This window comes from Manis pentadactyla, chromosome 4, assembly GCF_030020395.1.
Source record: "Manis pentadactyla isolate mManPen7 chromosome 4, mManPen7.hap1, whole genome shotgun sequence".
NCBI lineage: Eukaryota > Metazoa > Chordata > Mammalia > Pholidota > Manidae > Manis > Manis pentadactyla.
In genome coordinates this window covers 165,137,054-165,154,098 of record NC_080022.1, presented here as the reverse complement: position 1 = coordinate 165,154,098, position 17,045 = coordinate 165,137,054, and the positions used below count along the sequence as shown (strand labels likewise).

Genomic DNA, 17,045 nt, shown 5'->3' with positions numbered 1-17,045 from the left:
TTAATGCAAACCCTGAGGAATTGATCTCAGCTGGAGCACAGAGGTGCTAAAGGGGGATGGCACAGGAGGAGGGGGAGAAGGACTCAGAGAAGCCTGGGCAGGAAGGAGCAGGGGCAGGGCTGCAGTCACCAAGAGGACTAATTAGCTGCTGCTTAGAAGCTTCTTCCTTGGAGGGGCTGGGGGGCCAGCAGTGGCACTTTTGGGCTTGAAACCAGGTTTAGGGGTCTGTGTGCTTATCAAGGGCTGGGATGCCTCGGGGCTGGTTCAGACTGTGTTGGCTGGTTGGGTCCTAGACCTGAAGTGGGGAGGTGGGGACAGGATCTCTAACAGGGCTTGCGGGGCCAGGGTTGTGGTGGCTGTCCCCATGGATGGCGTTGTTAATTGATGACTACTTGAGAAGACAGCCTTGTGTCTCTTTAGGCCCTGATGTAGGGATCTACACCAGGCAGAGAGTAGACTCGGGATGAGAGGCTCAGAACCACAGTGAATCACAGGGCATCTTGACTCCTGCTAAGGGGCTGGTTCTCAAAGTGAGATTCCTGCCTGCTAACATCCCTCCTGTCATTCTGCTTTGGTTTCCCCAATGACTGAGGTGGTAATAACTTAGGAAGGTCAGGTGACTGATGAGAGAAGAGTAGGAGAGGATGTGTGTGTGTGTGTGTGTGTGTGTGTGTGTGTGTGTGTGTGTGTGTGTGTGTTGGGGAGTGGATTCAGAAACAAGAAGCCTGGTTTAGGTTCTGGCACCTACATTTAGGAGCCCTGTGAGCCTGGACAAAGGGATGTCAGTGCTCTGGCCTTAATCCTCATCTGTAAATTGGGGCTGGTATCTGTGCCATGAAGGTTTCAGGAGGGTTAGGTGGACTATGTGTAGGAGAGCTCTTTGGAAACTGAGGTTATTCTGGTTCATCCTTGGTGGTGCTGTCTACGGATGAATATGGCAGGTTAAAGGGCTAGTAGATAGGGGTTAAGGGCTGTGAGGGCTTCTGTGGAGTCAGAGGTGTCTGTTGGTCTCCCCTCCAGCTTAGGCCAGGCCATCTCAGCCTCAGAGGCCCTGGTGGGCCCCCTCTGGGCATGCTGCCAGGCTGGTGGCAGCCAGCCTAGCCCGGCCAGCCTGGCGCCCCCAGTGTGGCTTCTGCCCCCACAGGCATGCGCATCCTCGTCACGCTACTGCTGGACACGCTGCCCATGTTGGGCAACGTCTTGCTGCTCTGCTTCTTCGTCTTCTTCATCTTTGGCATCGTCGGTGTCCAGCTGTGGGCAGGACTGCTTCGCAACCGATGCTTCCTGCCCGAGAATTTCAGCCTGTGAGTGGCGCATGGGGCTGGCAGGTGGGGGTGACCTTGTAGGCTGGGACCTCCATCAGTCCCTGTTGCTATTGACATATCTGTTCTCATATCAGTGACATGACTGGTTCACAAACTTGGCTCCACATTGGTGACACCTGAGTAGTTTAAAAAAGTAACTGAGGCCTGGGGCCCACCCCACAGGTTCTGATTTCATTGGTCTGGCATTGGGCTCAAGTGTAAGCATTTGTAAAAGCTCCTCAGTGAGCCTAACATGCTCATTGGAAAACCACTGCTGTAGGATGTAACCCTCCAACATCCCAAGTCTGGAGTGTCACTTGTGGTCCTCGCACTCCTGGCGACCCCCCACCCCCACGCACACATCCCTGTCCCTGCCCTGCTCAGCCTGCATGCCTCCGGACCCTCACCCAGCTCTTCTTTTGTGGGGCCTCTCCCTGGAGGAGGCAACTCCCAGACTCATCCCTGTCCCTGCTGCAGCCCCCTGAGTGTGGACCTCGAGCGCTATTACCAGACGGAAAATGAGGACGAGAACCCCTTCATCTGCTCCCAGCCGCGGGAGAATGGCATGCGCTCGTGCAGGAGCGTGCCCACCCTGAGAGGCGAGGGGGGCGGCGGCCCGCCCTGTGGCCTGGACTACGAGGCCTATAACAGTTCCAGCAACACCACCTGTGTCAACTGGAACCAGTACTACACCAACTGCTCCGCGGGGGAGCACAACCCCTTCAAGGGCGCCATCAACTTTGACAACATCGGCTATGCCTGGATCGCCATCTTCCAGGTGGGGCAGCCTGGGCACCGAGAGCTTCCCCAGAACACAAGCACCAGGACACAGCCCAGCAGTTGATCTCAGGGTTGGGATGGGGTCAGGGTCTCTGGAGGGGACCACAGGAGGCTTTAGGGGGCCCAGAGTCAGCCTGCTCCTCTGCCACCTCCCCAGGTCATCACTCTGGAGGGCTGGGTCGACATCATGTACTTTGTGATGGATGCTCATTCCTTCTACAACTTCATCTACTTCATCCTCCTCATCATCGTGAGTGATTCCTCAGGCCCCTGTGGGAATGGGGGATCATGGGGAAATGGGTAGGGGGATGTCCAGACAGGGGAGACTTGCTCAGTCTGAAGTTCCAGTTCTTAGGAAGAGTTCCATAGAGACAAAGGCAAGATGGCACCTGTCACAAACAGTCAGGAGGAAACTGAAGGTCAAGGCCTCGCTCTTGCTACCGCTTATAACCTTGGGCAGGTCATTCCCCACAAAGCCTCCAGCCCCTTTTTCTTCATCAGTAAAATGGGTGGTTCTCAACCCAGGGTGGTACTGCCTCTCCCAGGGGGCATTTAGAAAAGGCAAAGGGTGGTCCTGTTTTTTATGAGGACTGGGGAGCACTGTTCGCATTTTGTTGGTGGTGCGGGGGAGGGAGATGGTAAACATCCTGAAACAATAGTCCTACAAAGCATTGTTCTACATTCTGTACAGAACGTCATTTGGTGTTGAGAAACACTGCATGTTCTCTTATTCTTTCTGGCTTGGAAGTTCCAAGACTTCATGAGGGCAGAAGACAGAGGCAAAAGTAGCAATGTTGAATTGTTTTAATCACTACCACTCATGCTTAATAATTTAATTGCTACTACTTATCACTAATATTTTTTGAGCACTTACTATGTGCCAGTCCCTGCTCTAAGCACTTTTTATGTGCTGCTGCATTTAATTCTCACCACGATCCTGTTATCATCTCCATTTTACAGATGAGGAAACCAAACTTTCCTCATTTGTCTGACCCATCATGAGCTTTGCCGTGCTGTGGACTCATCTTGCTGGATGGGGTGTCACTGCTGACATGTGCCGTGACATCTGCTGCCTGTGTTACCTCTGCCGTCCTCTGAGGTGGGGTGTGCAGGGTGTGTGGCCCCATGTCCTAAACAAGAACTCTGAGCTTCAGAGGCCTGGTCGCCAGGCTGTGTATGTAGCTGGGGATAATTCAGGCTACTGACTCCAAGTTCAGATCTTGTCACCAAGTGGCCAATGACAGAGCCAGACAGAGATATTGAAAGAAGGAGATTAAGATCTACTCAGGACGTAGGACAAGTTCCAGAGAGAGGTGGGGCAGACTAAGACAGCTCTGGGTGAGTGAGAGACAGGGAAAACCCTGAGAAAGAATAAGTCCTTGAAGCCATTCCCTCCTGCCCTGCAATCTCCGCTGGTGTGGGAAGGTTGTCTGGCCAGACCCTCCGGGAAGCGTGGTCTTCCCTCTGTGCTCCTCTCCCTGGACTTGGGGGAGGGGGAAGGAAGCAGATAGGGAGGTAAGGGGCCTAGTTTTCACCCTCCCACACACCCCCTGAAAAATCTTTCCAAACAGCTCTCTGGAATCACACTAGTGAAGCTAATTATCATAATTACTAGGACACAATTTAGAATTTTTAAAAAGTCTGCCTTGTCACCATAAATATTCATTTCCTTCATTCTGGGTTGTTGTCTCAGCAATGGCTGTGCCAAAGTCCTGGGGAAACTGAGGCATGGAGCTGGGGGGCCAAGTCAGAGTGGCAGCTTGGCTAATCTGCATGGTTAGGGGCTCAGCCCATTACCTGGCTTGGGAGGGGAGAGGCATGGGAACAAGAGATACCAGCAAGGCCAGTGGTCACAAGCATCCTGAGGCCCTGTGGTTAAGGTCTCACCCACGGCTGCACAGCTAGACTGGGAGTAGAAGCAAGAGCCTGTGAACAATGTTTTTGACAAAAGTGCAAAATCTCAGTCCAATGCAAAAACCCCATCTCTCCAAGACTGCATTCACTTCCACAGCTTTCTCTACTTCTAATGGGAATTGGGAAGGGGTGCTCAGAATCCCTGCATATAGGGCAGGGAGTTTGGGAGCTATCCTTACAGGATAGCATCATGATCAATAGCAGTGCCCTGGAATTCCATGGAGCTTGAAGTCAGCCCTGCTGGGCACTCACTGAAGGATCTCAGGCAAATTCCTCCACCTCTGTGGGCGTCAGTTTCCCCACCTGTCAGATGGAGATTATCGAAGTTTCACCTCTTGAGACTGTCATGAGATTAAGTGAGATCATACTTGGATAGTTATTGAATACAGCACCTGGCACATAGAAAGTGCTCAGTACGCGGCAGCTGACCCTCTGATGCCCTTTTCTTCAGGACGTCTCCTCTTCCTGTCCCCACCCCAACAGGTGGGCTCCTTCTTCATGATCAACCTGTGCCTGGTGGTGATTGCCACGCAGTTTTCAGAGACCAAGCAGCGGGAAAGCCAGCTGATGCGGGAGCAGCGCGTGCGGTTCCTGTCCAATGCCAGCACCTTGGCCAGCTTCTCCGAGCCGGGCAGCTGCTACGAGGAGCTGCTCAAGTACCTGGTGTACATCCTCCGTAAGGCAGCCCGTAGGCTGGCGCAGATCTCCCGGGCAGCAGGCGTGCGGGCCGGGCTGCTGAGCAGTTCAGCACCCCACGGGGGCCAGGAGCCCCAGTCCAGTGGCAGCTGCTCTCGCTCCCACCGCCGTCCGTCTGTCCACCACCTAGTACATCACCACCACCACCATCACCACCACTACCACCTGGGCAACGGGACGCTGCGGGCCCCCAGGGCCAGCCCGCGGATCCAGGACAGGGATGCCAATGGGTCCCGCCGGCTCATGCTGCCACCACCCTCGACACCGGCCCTCTCCAGGGGTCCCCCGGGGGGCACAGAGTCTGTGCACAGCTTCTACCATGCCGACTGCCACTTGGAGCCAGTCCGCTGCCAGGCACCCCCTCCCAGGTCGCCATCTGAGACATCGGCCAGGACTGTGGGCAGCGGGAAGGTGTACCCCACTGTGCACACCAGTCCTCCACCAGACATGCTGAAGGAGAAGGCATTGGTGGAGGTGGCTCCCACCTCTGAACCTCCCACCCTCACCAGCCTCAACATCCCACCCGGGCCCTACAGCTCCATGCACAAGCTGCTAGAGACACAGAGTACAGGTGAGAGCTCAGGGTGGGGCATGCTCGCTCCCCTCACCCAGGGACTGGGTGGGGTCCCAGAGAGGACTGGAGGTCTGGAGTCAGAAGGACAGGGCTCAGAATACCATTTTGCCACTTGCCGTCCTAGGGACCTTCAACCAGTCACATCGTTTCTTTGAGCCCTCATTTTCTCGTGTGTTAAAATGGGAAGCTTAGTTCTTACACTATGATAGCAATAACTGTCATGTGATGGGCACCTGTTATGTGCTGTGTTCTATTCTATTTGCAATACTATCTGAATTTGTTGACCAACCATGTTGTGCCTGTCACAGTGGGGCAGGCAAAATCCCATGGGGTCTTTTTAGCAGGTTAGGTGAAAAGCTTTCTTACAATCCCCATTTTTCTGATGAGAAAAAGGCTTGTAATGGTTGCATGACTTGCCTATGGTTGTGCTGTTGGTAAAGGGTGGACTTAGGGTCATCTGAGGCCAATGCTCTTTACTTGCTAAAGGCCCAGTGTGTGATGGTGGCCAGCATCATGCCCCACACTAAGGGGACTCTTGTAAATATGGGTTTCATTCTCTCCCCCTGGGGAGGTGGGAAGCCTAGAGCAGCAAGTCCTCAGGGGGCTGCTGGTCTGATGGGTGGAACACCCATAGTCATGGGGAGTTAGATGCTTGCTGCCTATGGTGCCCCCAAGGCAGACAAGGGTGGTGGGCCTCCTCCACAGACAGACTCACTGTAGTTGGAGCCCAGGGCCTATATTTCAGGAAGGATGTGGCACATGGGAGAAGTGGAATATTTGTGGGATGTTATGTGGGCGTGTGGGTGGGACAGGAAGGTGCCATCACAGAACGCTGTGTGAAGGCTTCTCGTGCCAACTCTTCCACTACCCTGCCACGGGACGCAAGCCAGGCACATACACACATGCAGGTTTCAGTTCACTGCTCTGTAAAATATGGGCTGGGACCACTGTTGTCAGTAGGTGCTTCCTGGAGCCCTCCCGTGTGCAGCTGGAAGGGGAAATGTTGCTGGATGTCTTTCAGGGGCCAGGCTCTGAGCCAGGTGCCTTCATATACATGCTTTCCCAGGGTGATCTCTGAGGTGACTCTCAACTGTCATATTCTCTGATTAAAGCTGGATTTAAATTGGACATTGGTGTCTTGGGATAGGTTACAGTGTGCGTGTGCATGCACAGTCTGGTGTGTGTGTATATGTGTATGAGTGCATGAAGGCCTCCAGTGTGTGTGTGCACGTTTGGTGTTCATGTGCATATATGTGCACATGTGTCTGATTCTGATGTATGTAGATGTATGTCTGCATACACAGGGGTGATGCTCCTGTCTGTTGTATATGCATGTTCTGTGTGCACATGCCTGGCATATGTGCATTGTGTGGTGTGCATGTGTCTGTGCACACTTGTGTTTGATTGTATGTGTATGTATGATTTGCAAGTAGTGTGTGTAGGCACATAGTATTTGAGTATGTACGAGGGTGTCTCTAGTACACATGCTTATGTGTCTGGTGTGTATACATACATGAGAGCATGTGTCTTAAGGATCCCTTAGAAAATGCTACTCAGAGCAATGATGATACAGGACTGGCTTCCCTGGGAAGGAGAGATGGTCTAGGCTCCTTGCTGAAGGCTTCTAGAACATAGGAGTTTTCCAGGACCTCAGAGGACATCAAGGCCACTTGCCTGAGCCCTAGGACGCCCAGCAATGACTGTCAGTGGGATGCTGTTGGCCTTTGGAGGCATTATGTTGCTCAAGACTGCTCATGCTGCAGGGCATTTAGCGCCCCTGGCCCATTAAGTGCCTAGCACCCCCATCACTGAAAGAACCCCAAACTCTCCATTCATTTTAAATATACTCTGAGGGAAGGATCACTCCAAGTAAAAAACCCTGGGGCCTCTAACCTCTACCTCCTGTCCTAGGTACCTGCCAAAGCTCTTGCAAGATCTCTAGCCCTTGCTTGAAGGCTGATAGTGGAGCCTGTGGCCCAGACAGCTGCCCCTACTGTGCCCGGGCAGGGGCAGGGGAGGTGGAGCTCGGCAGCCACGAGATGCCTGACTCAGACAGTGAGGCGGTTTATGAGTTCACACAGGACGTCCAGCATGGCGACCTCCGGGACCCCCACAGCCGACATCAACAGAGCCCGGGGCTGGACGTGGAGCCCAACTCTGTGCTGGCCTTCTGGAGACTGATCTGCGACACCTTCCGGAAAATTGTGGACAGCAAATATTTTGGCCGGGGAATCATGATTGCCATCCTGGTCAACACCCTCAGCATGGGCATCGAATACCACGAGCAGGTAGGGGTGTGGGCACGGGCATGGTCCCTGGGACTGGGAGCCCCTGCCTTCTTCCCTCCCAACCCTGTGTTCAGTTTTCTCCCCATGCTGCTGGCCTGTGTGGTGGGGAGAGGGACAGGAGGGAGATGCATCAATGGTGGGGACTCTGTGGAGGGTGAAAAACAGTAAATGCATGTAGTCTCTGTGTATGGAGGTTGTGCAGGGCAGGGACAGTGTCCAAGTCGGGCCTGTTCTCTCTGGGAAGGACCCCTAGAGGAGGCAGGCTTTGAAGAGTGTGTGTAAAGGATGAGCATCGGCTGTGCGCAAGGCCTCTTTGGAGGGACAAATCTCTGGAAGACAATCGGGTGTTCGGAGAAAATGTCGGGGGAGGGTTGCGGGGATTCCCCCGGCCCTGGGCTGGGCCCCCTGGCGTTCGCGTGACTTAGTAATTAGGGGTGTGACTGACTGCAGGCAGGTAGGGCCGAGGGGTGCAGAGTTGGCGGCTGTACCTGGCTGGAGCGAGGCCTGCGGGTCAGGAGGGAGGCTGTCTGCCCCCGGCCTCCATTCTGGGCGTCTTGCTGAGAGCCGGCAGCGCTAGTGGAGGGGAGCTTCCGGCGTGGTGAGGGGTCTTGAAGCCATCCTTGCTGAGGAATCGTTCTAAGAACCGGGATGTTTAGTCAGGAGAAGAGGAAGCCCAGCAGGGACGGTTGAGCTGTCTTCAAATATTTGAAGGGCTGTCATGTGGAAGAGGGAGCAGGCTTGTTTTGTGGGGCCAGTGGCTGCAAGCAATGGGATCTGGGCCGAGGGGGAGGAGACTGTTCTCACTCTCAGCGCTGTGCAAGGACAGAAGGGTGGCCTGGAGGACTCTACTGACCCGCCCCCCGCCCCCCGCCCCCTCACTGACACACACACTCACTGGGGATGGCAGCGGGCAGGGCAGTGCGGAGCATCACAACTAGGCTTGGCTTCCTCCGCAGCAGGGTTCCTTCAGAAAGGCAGCCCTTTCCCCCACCCCCTTTGCCTTCCAGGTCACCCCTGGCTGATTCTTGGGAAGCAGGGAGGCGGTAGCAGGTGCTGTGGTCCACAGGCCCTTCTGTGCTCATCTCTTTTGGGTGTTTTCACCTCCGTGAGGTGCCGGGAGTGACCAGACCCACCAGAGCCTGACCTTTCCCCGTATGGACCTGAGGCTGTGCTTCCCCCGCCCCCTTATCGAGGGTGGAGGCATGTAAGGGCCAGACGTGTGGAGCCAGCTCGGGTGAAGGGGCGGGTGACCACCAGCTGGGCTCCTGGCTCAGCTTGGCCAGGTGGCACCCATAGGGGAGTGGAGGGAGCCTGGGTCAAGCCTGGAGAACACAGGACTAAGCCGGGGTGGGAGCAGACCTGAGACGTTCACTTTCAGGAGACTCAGAAGCCCCCTCCTTCACACCCTGCTGACCTCTGTGCCCAATTGTCGTGGTCACTCAGCTCCTACCCCAACTGCCCTATCTAGCCAGGTGCACCCCAGGCCCAGACCCTCCCCCATCACCATCACACCCTGTTGGCACCCCTTCCTCCCGCCTTCACAGCCCTCCACCCAGCCCACTATGCCTGGTTCCCTCTGTGGAGGTGAGGTGCAGGAGGGGGCAGGACGCCGGCTGCAATGCCAGCGGGTGAGGAGGATGGCACTGCACTGGGCGTGTTGTGTCTGGGCGCGCGGGGCGTGGGTGTGCTTGCACACAGGCCTGCTCAGCCAGCCTCCCAGGGACAAGCCCTCCACTCTGCCGGGCTGGTGGGAACAGCATTTTCTGCTGCAGGACCCAGGTGGTGGCAGCCCCTCACCTCCCATTATCCCAGCTCCCTGATCCTGAACCTCAACACCCTGTCCCTCACCCCAGTTCTGCTCTGGTCAGATGTGCCTCCCCCAGGCAGTGGTGCACCCGGCCGGATGATGCTGGTGTAGGCTTTGACTGCACTGGGAAGAAGCTGAGTCACAGAAACCAAGGCAGATGAAGCCGCCGCAAAGGGCTTTCAGTTAGATGTCAAGGACACCCCTTTGGAAAGAAAGTAAAGCGATCAGCCAGGGGTGCTGCAGCACCTCCTTGCCTAAGTTCCTGAGGAAAGCAGGGAACGCCCCCTCAAGCCCTCAGCGGCACGGAGTCCCCACTCCGAGGTGTTACAGCTCCAGGGAGGAGTTTATCCCAATACCTGGTTGCTGAGGGCCACATAAGGGTGAGTGGGAGTCCCCAGCAGGCCAGGTAGATGACTGACTGCTGCCCAGCAGGCTCAGGGCTCGGGGCTGGTAAGAAGTCCCAGAAGCAGCCATGGTCTTGTGCTCGCAGGCACTGCGGCGTGAACGTCCCACCATCTGGGCCCTGGAACCTAAGCAGGCTGAGCGGGGGCAGGGCAGGGAGCAAGGAGATGCGGGGGCCGAGAGACAGAGACACAGACAGGGAGGTGGAGACACGGAGGGACTCAGAGATATAGATGGAAACAGCTCAGAGGAGACAGAGAGAGAAAGGGAGAGACTGAGCCCAGAGGGCAAGGTGGAGCCCTGGGGGGAGAGAGGCAGGCATCAGAATGGGAAGACAGACGCAGAGACAAGGGGGACTGAGATCTAGCGGGGGAGATGGAGTTTCAGAGGAGGAGACAGACAAACGGAGGCACAGAGATGTAGGGGTGACTGAGACATGGACCGAGACCAAGAGGGAGCCAAAACCAGGAAGTGAGACCCAGGTGCAGACGAGGACAGCCAGGGCAGGCATGGGGCGACTGAGGCTCAGACGGGCCCTGCAGGATGAGAGCAGGGGAGCCAGCCGGGGCGGGGGGGCATCAGCAGCCAGAGGCCAGGCGCCCGGGCTCCCGGTTCCCCTGCAGTGTCCCTACTGAGGCGATTGTGTTCATCGATCGTGGTATTGATCAGATTTGGGGGGCAATAGAGAAGGTGCCACTGGTACTTTCCCGCTGGTTGCTGCTGCCCTTCCTGGCCTGTCCCCTCCACCGTCACCTCCCTTACCAGTCACCAGTTTCCTGCTGGGGACAGTGACACCTTTCCTCCCCTCCCCACCCACCCCCTGACTGAGGAAGCACCCATCTCGTCATACTCCACCCTACCCGAGGTAGGCCCCATGCTGGCCACACTGTCCTGCTGCCCTGCCCCCACTCCGTAGCCCGCCACTGGCAGGACTGACAGGCTTGCCCAGAGGGACTGATACGGAGGACGAGGACACAGGACACCGAGGGGGGAGCAAGACCATGAGTTGAGGTTGGCTGCCTGACCTGATGGAGGGTGCATGTGTGTGTGCCCTGTCCACTAGGGGGCAGCACACAGAGCCAGGAACTTGGGAATTAATCCAGCCTTCCATCCTTTCCACACATCAGAGTTGGGACCTGAGCAAGGGCATGCTGATAAATGTTTAACAACCAGTCCTTTAAAAAAAAAAGTAAAAATGTCCTGATTTGTGTTGTAGCATCACCAATTACCATAGTGTAAATGCTCCTGTCATGGCCAATCTTAAGCTACCAAAGTGACGTCACTGAGCATGGAATTGGGAAGAGGTGGGCACAGGGCAGTTCCGGCTCACCACTGGGCCTAAGGCTCAGGGTGCTTCCTCTCAATGAGGTCACCAACACGTAAACAGTCTCACTACTTACTTAATATAGCAAGTGCTCAGAAAGGGATGCTCAGAGGAGTAACCCAGACTGAGGAAAGGATTCAGGGAGTGCTCCATGGAGGACCTGACCTGGGAGCTGAGTTTGAAGGAATAGGGCATAGCTGGTGAAGGGTGTATGGGAGGCCCAGAGGCACTTTGGACCCCAAATTTGAGAGTGTTATAAGGAGTTCAGAATGAGTGGGGTACTGGGCAGGGACTGGGATGGGCAAGTAACAGAGATGAGTTTGGAAAAAGCTCAGGGCCAGGTCCTGAGAGGCACAGAAAGGAGTTTGGATTTTATCCTGATAGGTTTCCAACAAAGATTCTAAGCAAGTCAATGATAAAAGTTGATTGGCATTCTATCAAAAGTCCTCGGGAAGCCATGTGGAGAGTAGAAAGGAGGGAGGGGAGTCTGGAGGGAGGGAGGCCAGTGATGGAGCTACTGCAGGAGTCCTGGCAGCTCATATGTCTCTGTTTCTGGAGGTGGAGGGAAGAGGGCTGGGAAGAGCTGGCAGGTGGCTCAATCTGCAGGACTCAACACCAGGTGGATATTGGGGGGGAGGAGGCATCAAGGATAATACCCAGGTTTCTGCTTGGCATGGGAGCTCAGAAGAGAGGCTGCGCCTGGCACCTATGCAGATCTGCACTAGGTCTGCACTGGGACAGGGCTGTTCCAGGAGGAAGGGAAGGCCAAGGGAGGGGATCTTGAGGACTCAGGAGTTTCCTAATTATCCCCTTCCTGGCTCTGGGTTGCTGAGAGCAGGGTGACTCTCATATTCTAGAAGAGGGATACAGCATGTGGGGAGATGGGGTAGGGGCATGCAGCCAGTGGTCAACCTCCTGGGCTGTAGAGGAGACAGAGGGAGGGTCCAGAGTAGATTGCCTTTCAGGCCAGGAGAGGACAGGGTGGGAGATGATTCTGTCTGGTGCTCAGATTCTGGCCTATCCTGTCACTAGATACATGTCCAGGGAGGGTTTCTATTTATAAGTGAGTGAGGTTGGCTGTTCAAGGCGAGGGAAGCTGGGGGTGGGGTGGAGTGAAGGAGAGTCCACCTGCGGAAGGTCTTAACTTTGAGGGGACTCACAGGCCCTTTTTGGATTCTGCTGGAAGCTGAGGACCCTCTCTCCAGAAGATACACACATGCATAGACACCCTAAATGTGGCCTTTGAGGACAAGGGGTATGGACCCCTCCCATCCCAGCCTATCTCTTGAGACTCCCAGGAATCTTTGCAGAGGAGCCCTGGCTGTGTAGGTGGGATTGAGGGCCATACAAGACTTTGGGGCACAGTCATTTTACAACTGCCCTGGCCCTAGACTTTCACAGGACCTCCAGCTGTGAGAGGGAGAAGGGTGCTGTTTTGGGGATGGCCGGCTGAAGAGGTGACCCCATTCCTCCTGGCATCCTCTGGCTACAGGCTCCTTCAGTTGGGCAGATGCCTCTGCCTGTGCACAGTGCGCTAAGCTAAGATCATAAAATGGTGGGGGTTACGGGGCAGAGCCGGAAGCACCTGAGGAACTGTGGTGCTCTCAGAAAAGTCCTCTGCCTCATGAATAATTGCTGTATGGGAGGCTGATGGGGAGAAGAGAGATGCTCACATCCAGGGATTGGGAAGGGCTTCACAAAAGAGGTGACCTTTGAGGGGGATCTTGAAAGATAAGTGGGACCGGCATGTGGGGCCAGGAGCAGAGGTACCTAGGTGGAGGGGTCAGGGGGAATTCCAGTAGCCTGGCCTGGAAATACACTGGGCGGCCGGATGCCCTGAAGGATAGTCATGTTGCTTTCCCTACCCCCACCCAAGATGTCTGAGCAGGAGCAAAGCGATCCCAGCAGAGTTGAAGGAAGCCTGAGATTCCAGTAGGTGCTGGCTGGCCTGGGGGAGGGGCCTAGAGGCTATTTCTGTCTTTCAGATCAGAAGCAGTGAGGGCCCCAAGTGTGGTGGTGGGAAGGGCCGTGGATGGGGGATGGCAATTCCACGGGCAGGGTCTATGGGTCCAGCCCTGCTGCTGGAGGGATGAAGGGCAGGCATGAATCCTGGATGATGTCCATTCTAAGACAGCCTCCTGGAGAGTGAAGGAGCCAGGAAGTGAGGGAAGGGGCAGGTTGGGGAGAGGAGGTGAGGGTTTGTTTTGGATGCCCTGCCTTTGGGCTGGCTGGGGGCCATCCCGGGAAGGCTGTCAGGCAGGCTGGCTCTCTGACTTCGGGGGGGGGGGATAGTGTAGTGTCATCTACACCCCAGTGACAGCTGAGGAGGTGGGAGTGGGGGACATGGTGGAGGGGGAGCCAAGGGGAGGAGTGGTCTTGGACAGAGCCCGGAGGAAAGTTGGCCTGAGGGGAGAAAGGCAGTGGAGAGGAGCCCCAGGTGGGCAGGAGGCGCACAGGGTCAGGGGCTGGCCGCAGGCTCAGATGCTGCCCAGGCCTCCACTGAGAGGCAGGCTCGGAAATAACTGGAGTGGTGGACACAGGGCTCAGGGGCGGACAAGCCTGGATTCATGCGAAGGTTTCTGCCTTAGGTGGGGGAAGGAGGCCCAAGGCAGCCAGAGGTGATGTGGTGGGCTGAGATGGAGGTTCCGGTGGGGGACAGCCCGGCTTCCTTCCAGGGTGAAGGGAGGGGAGGAGGCTGCAGGATGCAGAGCTCTTCGGGGAGCAAAGCAGGGCCCCAGAAAACAGGAGGCCAGGCTGGAAGTGGGGGAGGGGACCTGAGGAGAGAGAGGAGGCAGACCCTGGGGGACAGAGATGAGACCCAGCAGTAGAGGACGATGACTAAAAGCACAGATCAGCCCTGGGGCCCCCAGCAGGCCGTCATTCTGTCCAGTCAGCACAGGTTGGTGACTCTTAGCAATGCTCAGCAACTTGACAGGACAGCCGCAGCAGGGGGGTGTAGGGGGTGGGGACTTACTTGGACCAGGGCTGGGCAGGGCCTGAGGACAGCTTTTAAATGGGAGGTTGTCCTAGCAGGTGAGGGGCAGGGGCCACAGCTCCTGAATTTTAAGTTGCAGGGGTCTTGGGTTGGCTGTGTCTCAGTGGAGGGAGTACTGTGAGTGCCGTGTGCCTGCTTAGCTTGTGTGTTTATATGGGTGGCTTTGGGGAGCTGGTGGGAGATTGTGGAAGGGACTAAAGCTGCCCCCTGGTCAGGAGACCCTGAGGCACAATGACACCCAGCAGTGGGCCCAGTGGGCACGAGGGGCTGGGAGGAGATAGAGCAAAGAGCCAGGCCATGAGCTGTACCATGAGATCTATATGACATCTCCTGGAAGCCTCCTGTCACCTAGGTGTCTCCTGTCTTCCCACACCTCCTCACAGAGGGGGAGGAAGGAGGCAGCCCTGCTGACCCAGTGACCCTCTCCCATCACTGTGGCCTGCCTGGACCACCTCTTCCTGGGCGTGGGGGAGCAGCATGCAGGACTGTCCAAAGCAGAGCTGAGGTGAGCTGAGCTGAAGAATGATAACTGGGGAGCAGAGATTTCAGGGTCAGTGGAGCAGGGGGGAGCTGAGGAGATGGGAGTAGGGGTGGCCCTTGGGCAGAGCTGGAGTGACTTGTACAAGCCTCTGCTCAGGTCTTGCCCGTCTTGTCTACCCCCTCTCACCTTCCCTGCAAAGGACACATCACTGTTGCAGCTGGCTCTCAGGCCTCCCGCCTGGACCTCTGCAGTATCCCCTAATTGGTCTCCATCTCTCCAAGCCATCCACATGCTGCCTCCACTGCAGCCAGATTAATCTTCTTAATACACTGCTCCGCACATCCCTCCCCTCCCCCCAGAAGCTTCAATGGCAGCATCGTGGGCAGAGGCGAGTCTGGCCTGAGTCAGGGAGTAGAGTCAAGGCCGTTCTGCCTGTGCCTTGCTGACCTTGCAGCCTGGGCCCCCACGCGCCCCTCCCCGACCCGGCCCCAAGCGGACCACTTGGCTCTTGGTCCTGGCACATCCTCCCTCGGCACCTTTGCCAATGCTTCCCCCAGCGGGGATGCCCTCCCTGGGAATTCTCTGTCCTCCTCTCCACTGGCCCACTGCCCTCAGCTGGGTTTGAGCCCATGGGGTGCTGCTAGTGTTTTCCCCCAGGCAGTGATTACTTGCTGCTCTGCAGGCACTCTGTCCTGCCACGTGTAAGACCTGCTTCCCCTGTCAGTGCCCTCGGGGCCACCTGAGTGTGACTCTGGGCTGGGTGTTTTCACAGACTAACTGCTGTGTTCTGCAGAGCAGCCTCACCACTGGGTGGTGTTAGCCTGTTTAACGCAGGAGGCCACTGAGGATCGGAGAGGTTAAGGGACTCACCCAAGGTCACACAGGTAGAAAGTCTCAGAGGTGGCAGGCCTCCTGCATTCAGGTTCAAGTCCACTTTTTGATCTCCAGTGTTCTGCACACAGTGGGTGCTTTAGGGGTTAGTTGGTGGAGGTGCTATGGTTTCAGGACAGTCCTTGTGCTGGGAAATATTGAGCAGCTTACCTGGGGCCACAGTTGCTCCCGGGTGATGGGCTGAGGGAAGGGCAAGTGTTGGGAGATGGGTACAGTTAACATCTCAGAGAAGAGCCTGGGGGCCCTGGGTGGGAGAAGCTGTGGCTGCCTGGCCTCAACTCACTCAAACCCTCACCAGACCTTGACATCTGGGAACAGGAGGGAGGATGCAGTCTAGACCTGAGGATGGACTTCCTGGCAGCAGGGGAGAGTCAGTGAGGGCAGGCTGGTACCTGTGTGATGGGCTTGTGTGTGTCTTCAGGGGCTCTGAGCGTGTGGGAGTCGGGGGGGAGATGGCAGTGTGGAACGATGCAGAGGAAAGAGCAGATGAACGAGCTTTGCCCCTTTCTAAGCCAGCAGTGTAGCCTCCATCAAGTTACCACAGCTCTTGGAGCCTCAGTTTCCCCAGCCGTCTAGGAGTCAGGGAGGAAATGAAATCTGGAGAGGAAGGTATTTGCCAGTGCAGGGCCTACAGGGGGTACTAGCAAAAGCTGGTTCCCTCCCTGCCCCCTTGCAGCTGCCACGGCTATGATCACGGCTCTGGTCCCTGGGGCAACCATGTTGCTAAGATTGTGTCTCTGCGTCCTCGTCCTGCATTTGCAGAACATTCCCAGCCTCCAGTTTAGTAACTTGGACATAGCTCTCTGGAGGAGGGGTGAGGGCTTTTTTCCCACAGGTCACGGGGGACACCGGGGCCCTGGAGGGCATAGGCATTGCTCTAAGTGTGTGCGCTGATGGTGTGGAGGGAGAGGCCGGGCTGAGGGGGTGCCCAGCTCTCCTCTCCACCTGCTTCCCCAGTCCCAGAGCCCCCTGGAGGGGTGAGGTGGGGGCTCCAGCTTTCCTGTCACCCCCTCGATGAGGACTGTGCTGCAGGCCTGGGGGAATCCTGGCACCGTCCTTCTACGGAGATTCTTGGTTGGTGGATGGCCGAGCAGGTGTGTGTGTGTGTCTGTGTGTGTCCATGCGTGGCCGAAGACGGACTGTTGCCACCTGGTTGATAACATCAGGAAATGAGGAGAATACCCTCTTCCCACACGCTCAGTAATAGATGTACTTTTAGGATTCACTGACTGAGTAAACACATGATACCAAACCTACTGGGCTTTCGGCTACTTAAAAAAAAGTGTTTTATTAATTTTTATCTTTAGCAGTTTTTTTGAGGTATAATTTAGATGCCATAAAATTCACCCATTGTAAGTGTATCTCAACTATGCTTTCAAATCAACCTGCTGTTTATTCATACACCTATGTTCATATGAAATATAATGTTATATACATTAGCAGACATGTTACGTATTCAGTCCATCCATGTGTCTGGATTCACAGGCCCTGTGCTGTCCCTGGGTTAGTTTTGGATCTTGAATGTTTGGTATTATCAGAGTCAGAATAAAGTGGGATGGGGTCCCACTCCTTGGCTCTCCTTGCCCTGT

The 17,045-nt window shown here is 56.0% G+C and overlaps 1 protein-coding gene across 29 annotated transcripts in view; it reads left to right on the top strand.

Annotated features, from left to right (window-relative positions):
* Positions 1-17,045, top strand: part of CACNA1G (calcium voltage-gated channel subunit alpha1 G) — a 61,400-nt gene that overhangs the window by 9,478 nt on the left and 34,877 nt on the right. For 27 of the 29 annotated variants that reach the window (XM_036879722.2, XM_036879719.2, XM_036879717.2 and 24 more), the window contains 5 exons: positions 1,145-1,304; positions 1,782-2,082; positions 2,242-2,334; positions 4,482-5,265; positions 7,180-7,556. In XM_036879722.2, the coding sequence (XP_036735617.2) occupies positions 1,145-1,304; positions 1,782-2,082; positions 2,242-2,334; positions 4,482-5,265; positions 7,180-7,556 (1,715 nt within the window). The remainder of the gene's footprint in view (positions 1-1,144; positions 1,305-1,781; positions 2,083-2,241; positions 2,335-4,481; positions 5,266-7,179; positions 7,557-17,045) is intronic. The other 2 variants (XM_036879720.2, XM_036879739.2) reach the window with 1 other exon arrangement.